General features: G+C 58.9%; 1 protein-coding gene and 1 long non-coding RNA gene across 5 annotated transcripts in view; both read right to left on the reverse strand.

The window, feature by feature from the left end:
* Positions 1–5,114, reverse strand: part of LOC110287730 (probable bifunctional dTTP/UTP pyrophosphatase/methyltransferase protein) — a 6,117-nt gene extending 1,003 nt beyond the window's left edge. Inside the window, exons 1-7 of one of the 3 annotated variants that reach the window (XM_021154278.2) lie at positions 5,019–5,114; positions 1,868–2,052; positions 1,520–1,651; positions 1,191–1,238; positions 1,042–1,106; positions 791–855; positions 402–504 (exon numbers count right to left, since the gene is read on the reverse strand). In XM_021154278.2, coding sequence (XP_021009937.1) covers positions 402–504; positions 791–855; positions 1,042–1,106; positions 1,191–1,238; positions 1,520–1,651; positions 1,868–1,960 — 506 coding nt within the window. In that variant the 5' untranslated portion in view covers positions 1,961–2,052; positions 5,019–5,114. Of the gene's footprint in view, positions 1–401; positions 505–790; positions 856–1,041; positions 1,107–1,190; positions 1,239–1,519; positions 1,652–1,867; positions 2,053–4,527; positions 4,968–5,018 lie in introns of those variants that run through there. The other 2 variants (XM_021154277.2, XM_029473745.1) reach the window with 2 other exon arrangements.
* Positions 5,115–5,555: 441 nt separating this feature from the next.
* Positions 5,556–6,545, reverse strand: part of LOC110287729 — a 2,641-nt gene continuing 1,651 nt past the window's right edge. Inside the window, exons 2-3 of one of the 2 annotated variants that reach the window (XR_002377244.2) lie at positions 6,216–6,309; positions 5,556–6,035 (exon numbers count right to left, since the gene is read on the reverse strand). This is a non-coding gene — a long non-coding RNA (uncharacterized LOC110287729). Of the gene's footprint in view, positions 6,036–6,215; positions 6,314–6,545 lie in introns of both variants that reach the window. The other variant, XR_002377245.2, reaches the window with a different exon arrangement.

The following is a 6,545-nucleotide window of genomic DNA, read 5'->3' on the forward strand; positions in this document are numbered from 1 at the left end:
GGGCGGGGTCACGGTGACATCACAGCCGCGGGCGGGACCAGGCGCGTGGGGGCGTAGGAGAGGCCGGGGTCACGGGGTCGCGGTGGCGATGACGTCACGGCCGTGGGCGTGGCCGGGCGCGGGGGGGGGCCGGGGTCACAGGGGTCGCGGTGACGTCATGGTCGCGGGCGGGGCCGGGCGCGGGGGGGCGGGGCCGGGGTCAAGGGGGTCGCGGTGACGTCACTGCCGTGGGCGGGGCCGGGCGTGGGGGGGCGGAGCCGGGGTCACGGGGTCGCGGTGACGTCACTGCCGTGGGCGGGACCGGGCGCGGGAAGGGGCGGGATCACGGGGTTTGCGGTGACGTCACGTCCGCGGGCGGGGCCGGGCGCGATGGGGGTGCAGGGGAGGGGGCGGGGCCTCACCAGCCCTCGCCGCCGTCCGCGTACTCGCGGATCAGCTCCTCCGACAGCGGCGAGAACGTCACGCGCGTCTCCTCGTGGAAGGCGCGCACTTCCTGGGCGGGGCCTGCGGGGCGGGAGGGGGCGTGGCCGGTCAGGTGGGGAGGGAGGAGGGCGGGGCCTCGGGGGCGGGGCCTGGCATGGCTGCCAATCGGCCTAGGGCCAGGAGTCGGGGGCGGGACTTCCGGTCATGACACCAGACAGGAAGTCCCGCCCCTTACAGGAAGTCCCGCCCCAGCGCACGCGCGATGTCGCCCAACCACGGCAGCCCCGCCCCCGGGTCGTGACCCCACCCCTGCCGTGACCCCCGACCTCCCGTGACCCCGCCCGCCGACCCCGCCGCCCCCGCTCACCTCCGAGGCCGCCCCAGGTGACGATGGCGACGCCGGTGATGACGCTGTGCTGCTTCCCGCTCAGGCTGCGGTGGGCGGGGCCACGCCGGGTGGGCGGGGTCAGTCCGGGTCAGGCAGGACCCGCCCACTGACCCATGGAGCCCCGCACTTCCTGTCTGGCCACCACTTCCTGGATGATGTCACTTCCCGTCCCCCATGACGTCACTTCCCTCCGTGACCCCGCCCCTTACCCCGCCCCTTACCCCGCCCACCTGCGCAGCATCCCCAGGGCGTCCTCGCGGTCCCTCGGCTTCTCCAGGATCCGCCCATCCACGGCCTGCGGGGGTGGGGCAGGGGGCGTGGTCAGGACCGGGGGGCGTGGCAGCGTCAGGGGCGGGGCCAGGGGCGGGGCCACACTCACCACCACGGTGTCCGCCCCGATGACGACGGTCGCGGTCTCCGGGTCCTCCTGGGGGAGGGGCAGGGGTGACGTCACTTCCTGTGGGCAGGGCAGGCCACGCCTCCCTCTCCGGAGACCACGCCCACAAGCCAGGGAGCGGGGCTGTGATGTCACTTCCTGCACGCCTGGTCAGCCCCGAGGCCCGCCCCTCACTCGGACCCCGCCCGTCCTCCCCGAGGCCCCGCCCCCCCGACCTGGGCCCCGCCCCCCCGACCTCGACCACGCCCCCCGACCTCGGCCCCGCCCCCCGACCTCGGCCACGCCCCCCGACCTCGGCCCCGCCCCCCGACCTGCGCCACACGCGCCGCCACCTCCCGCGCCTTCCCCGTCGCCGTCTCGCGCGCGTAGTCCTGGGGGCGGGGCCACGCGGCCTTGCTCAACGTCTCGGGGAAGCGGGGCGGGATCACCTCGAAGGCCACGCCCTGCGGGTGGGAGGGTCCGGCGGGGAGTCGGCCACGCCCCGGGTGACGTCACCAGTGCTCGGCCCCGCCCCTGCCCCGCCCGCCCGACCGTGTTGCGGCCTCCTCGCGGTGGGGGGGGGGGACCTGTCAGTCACCTGGAGCCCCGCCCACCCGCGTCCCACAGGGCACGGCCTGTCCGTCACGCGCGGCCCCGCCCCCGGCCCCGCCCCCACGCACCGCGCGCCCCAGGATCTCCTTCCTCCGCGGGGAGGCGCTCGCCAGGACGACGCGGCGGCCGCGCAGGCGCAGGGCGGGTGACGTCAGCGACATCCGGGGGTCAGCGCGGGGTCAGCGCGGGGTCAGGGCCGGGACCGCGGTCGCCGCCGCCGAGTTCGAATCCCAGCGGAGGCAGCGGCCGTGAACTTAGGTCCAACAATAAATAAAGATTAAAGTAAAACAAATAAATTTTTTTTTTTAAGGAAAATGAAACTGAGTAAATCAATCAATCAGCGGATAAATAATAAAAATAATAGAAATAATTAAATAAATAATAAATAAATAGGTAAATAATTAAATAAATAAATAGGTGGACAGGTAAATAAAAATTAAAATAAAACAAATGAATTTTTTTTAAAGAAAATGCAACTGAGTAAATAAATCAATCAGCGGACAAATAATGAAAATAATTAAACGGGTGAATAAATGAATAGATAAATAATAGAAATAATTAAATAAATAATAAATAAATAGATAAATAATTAAGTAAATAAATAGGTGGATAGGTAAATAAAAATTAATTAATTTAAATTAATGTGCATTCGGTGCTCACGCCAAAACCCTCCGCCCTTCCCGTGGGCCCCGCCCCTTCCCGTGTTTTCCCTGCTCTGCGTCGCAACGCCATGGGGTCGGCGTCCTGGTCACGCATGTCACGGTGGGGTGACGGGAAATTTAAATTTTTTTTTGAGACGCAGACCGCGGGGAAAGGTGATTATCAATATTTTGCATTATTATTATTATTATTATTATTATTATTATTACTGTTATTATTATTATTTTTTTATTTTTAGTGTAAAGAGCCACGACCGCGTGCGTCGGTGCAGGAAAAAAAGAAAATTTAAAAATTAAATTTTGAAACGTTGTTGTTGATGTTAAATATTAAAAATGAAATATCGTTGTCGTCGTCGTCGGGATAAATATTAAATATTAAAAAACTGTCCTTATATCTATTTATATATATATTTATGATGATTAACTCTACATGAATACATACACTATTAGGTAGTATATCATAGCGTATAGAAAAAAAAAATGCCAAAATTAAAAAAATTTTAAAAAAATTAAATTAAATTAAAATTTAAATTAAATTTAAAATACCACATGTATTTACGGCATATTTTAAATTATCTTTAATTTAATTTTCTATGATTATTATTAATTATATTGATTACGTATTATTTTAAGAAGCCGACTTTCCCCATCGATTATTTGACACACCCCCCCCCCGTGCTCGCCACTTTATTATCCCTACGTCACTGGATGGTCCCGACGTCGCGGTACGGCACGGCATATCGATTTTTTGGTACAAAAAAATTGCCAAAAAATGACGCATAAACAGTATAATGTATATATATATACATACACAGGTTACGTACATCACACCATTAATTATTTACCGTAGATATTTTTACCGTAATAAAAAATAATAATAATAATAATAATAATAGCGCTAATCATATACTGAAAAAAATTAAAATTTGAAATGTTTTTATTGATATTAAATATTAAAAAATGAGATGCTGGTATTGTTGTTGTTGTGATGAATATTAAATATTTTTAAAAAATCCTCCTTCTACATATTTTTATATATATATGATTATGAACCCTACACGAATACACACACTATGATATAATATGTTATAAATCTCATAATAGCATATAGAAAAAAAAAATGCCGAAAATAAATTTAAACGTCATATGTACGTATGGTATATTTTAAATCATATTTAATTTTTCATTATTATTAATTATTATTTTTATTTTTATAATTTTTTTATATTCATTTATTTTTTTATATTATTTATATTATTTTTATATTATTTATTTTTATTTATATATATATATTTATATATATATTTATATATATATATAATTTTTTATAATTATTATTTATTATTTTAATTATATTTAATTTATTACGATTATTATTTTAATTATATTTAAATTTTATTATTTTCATTATATGATTTTCCCATGGTGCACCGCGTATGTTAATGACGTCACCGGTGACCTTTCCGTCATTACGTCGTCACGCAGAAATATCACGCATGCGTGTTCATGGCGGGGGGGGCGGGGCTTCAGTGGGAACCTGAAGGAAGCGGCTCATGGATATTCCCTGGGGCCTCATTAATATTCATGAGGCTTCATTAATATTCACGCGGGGGCGGAAGGCTGACAGTCAGCGCGCACTCGGGCCCCGCCCCCAGCCACACAGGCCCCGCCCACGGTGACGTCAGGACGCCCGGGCTCCGGCAGAGGGCTTAGGTAAGTCATGAATATTCATGAGGGCTCATTAATATGCATGAGGAACACGGAGAAAAGCCTGAGTGCGGGCGATGATGAATATTCATCGCGCCTCATTAATATTCATGAGCGCGCTAACGCCCCAGGCCGACGGCGGTGGGGGCGGGGTCATTAATATTCATGAGCGCTCATTTGCATAACCGTCCGCAGAGAAGCCCGGGAGCGGAGTCCGCGGCCCTCGTTAATATTCATGAGCGCTCATTTGCATATTCATGAGCCCTCGCCAAGATTTTAAAACCTCAACCCCGAACCGCCCGAAGCCGGTTTTCCCTTCCCGCGGCCGCCCTGTCCGTCACCGACCGCGGGGCGGGACTTACCCGCCAGGGCGCCGCTTCCGGCAGCACCGGGAACCCCCGCGGTCGCGGTCCGCGGACTCCCACAACCCCCCGCGGCGGCGCCCGAGGACGCGCGGGACGTCCGTCAGGCCCGACTTCCGGTCACGGGCGGGACCCGCCGCTCGCGGTTCCGGTTCCCCCGCGTCCCCGGGACCCCGCCGTGACCCGGGGTGACCCCCGCCGCGTCCGCAGAGGCTGCCGGGAACGCGGCGCGGCGCCCGGACCGGTTCCGAGCACGACTTCCGGTCGGGGGGGGGCGGGATCAGGCGTTCGCGGTTCCGGTTTTCCTGGCCCGCGTTGGCCGCGTTTCCCTGCGTCCCCCGCGCGCGCCGGCCCCGCCCACCGCCGGGTACCGTAGGACGCGCGGGACGTCCGTCACATCGGACTTCCGGTGGAAGGCGGGACTAGAGCCCGCGTATCCGGTGTGCCGTTTCTCACGCTGCTCCGCGACCCCCGCGACCCCACGCACTCACCCGGCGGCCGGAAGTCACCGCGGAGCCGCGGCCCGCAGCTCTGGAAGGGCGGACAAGGCCGCGCCGCCGGAAGTGGAGCCGCCGCCGGAAGTGACGCGCCCGCCCCGGGCCCCGTTCCCGCGCCGGCGTCTGTCCGTCACCGCGGGCCCCGCTGCACCGGGGGCTCCCAGGATCCTCAGCGCTGACCGCGCCTGACGACGCGGCGGGCACGAACCCGCAACCGGAAGTCCCCGCCTCCCGCGGCTGTCAGTCATCGCGATCCACGCCCCGCCCCTCCCAGAATCCCCAGCGATGACCTCTGTGACCCCCCCCATCCTTGACCTTCACGCACCGCTCCGTGACGTCACCCACATGACCCCTGACCCCCACAGGGTCGACCTCTGCGTGACCCCCTAGGGCCATGACGTCACGAAACCCCCCCAAAAAAAAAAATCCGTGACCCCTGACCCCCGGGCCGCGTCTGCCTGACCCCTGACCTCTCGCCCACCCCGGAAGTCGCAGAACAGGAAGTGGGGGCAGGGGGCGGGACCTAGGTTTCAAAAATACTCATTTATTTCCGCTGGGGGGGGGTGTGGTGCGGTGAGGGGGCGTGGCCGCGGGCGATGACGCGGGCGATGACGTCACAGCCGGGCGGGCCGCGGGGGGCATCGCGGGAGCTCTGACGACAAGGACGCGACGATGACGCAGCGATGACGACAGGGACACGGAGACGAGTGACTGACAGCTCCGGGTGGGCGGGGCGCCGCGCCGGAGGCCCCGCCCGCTCCCGTGACGTCACCACCGGCCGGGACGAGCAGGCGCGCGGAGGATCGGCGGCTGCGGTGCGGGGGTGGGCGGGGCCCCGGCGGTGACGTCACGGGACGGTCAGGCCCCGCCCACGGGGCGCTCATGGCTTGGCAAGATGGCGGACCGCGATGGCGGACGTTGCTTCCTTGATGTCGTCATCATCGCGTGCGAGGGGGCGGGGCCTCCCCCGGCGTGGGCGGGGCCTGCGTGACATCATCCCCAGCGCCGGACCTAAGGGGGGGGGGCGTCAGCCGTCACTCACGGTCGCCGGCCCCGCCCTCTGAGGGCCGCTGTGACGTCATCTGCCCACCGCCGCGTAGTGGGTGGGCGGGGACTCGGTCGGAGCGTGACGTCAGCGCTCGGGGGCGGGGCTTCCCCCACCCCCCTCTGGGCCCCGCCCACCCCACTCACCACCGCAGTCCTCCCCGCGGTCCGAGGCTGTGGGCGGTGACGTCATGGGTCGGGGGTCCGGGTGACGTCATGGGCCGTGGTCGTGGTCATCCCCCTGCCTCATGGGGGAAAAAAAAAGCAAAATCAGTAAACCTCGTGGTCAAGGTCATCCCCCTGCCTCAGAAGCACAGCCCGGGCACTCCTGTCATCCCCCTGCCTCAGAAGCACAGCCCGGGCACTCCCGTCATCCCCCTGTCTCAGAAGCACAGCCCGGGCACTCCCGTCATCCCCCTGCCTCAGAAGCACAGCCCGGTCACTCCCGTCATCCCCCTGCCTCAGAAGCACAGCCCG

The sequence above is a fragment of the Mus caroli genome, unplaced genomic scaffold (genome assembly GCF_900094665.2).
Source record: "Mus caroli unplaced genomic scaffold, CAROLI_EIJ_v1.1 scaffold_20758_1, whole genome shotgun sequence".
In the NCBI taxonomy this organism is placed as follows: Eukaryota; Metazoa; Chordata; class Mammalia; order Rodentia; family Muridae; genus Mus; species Mus caroli.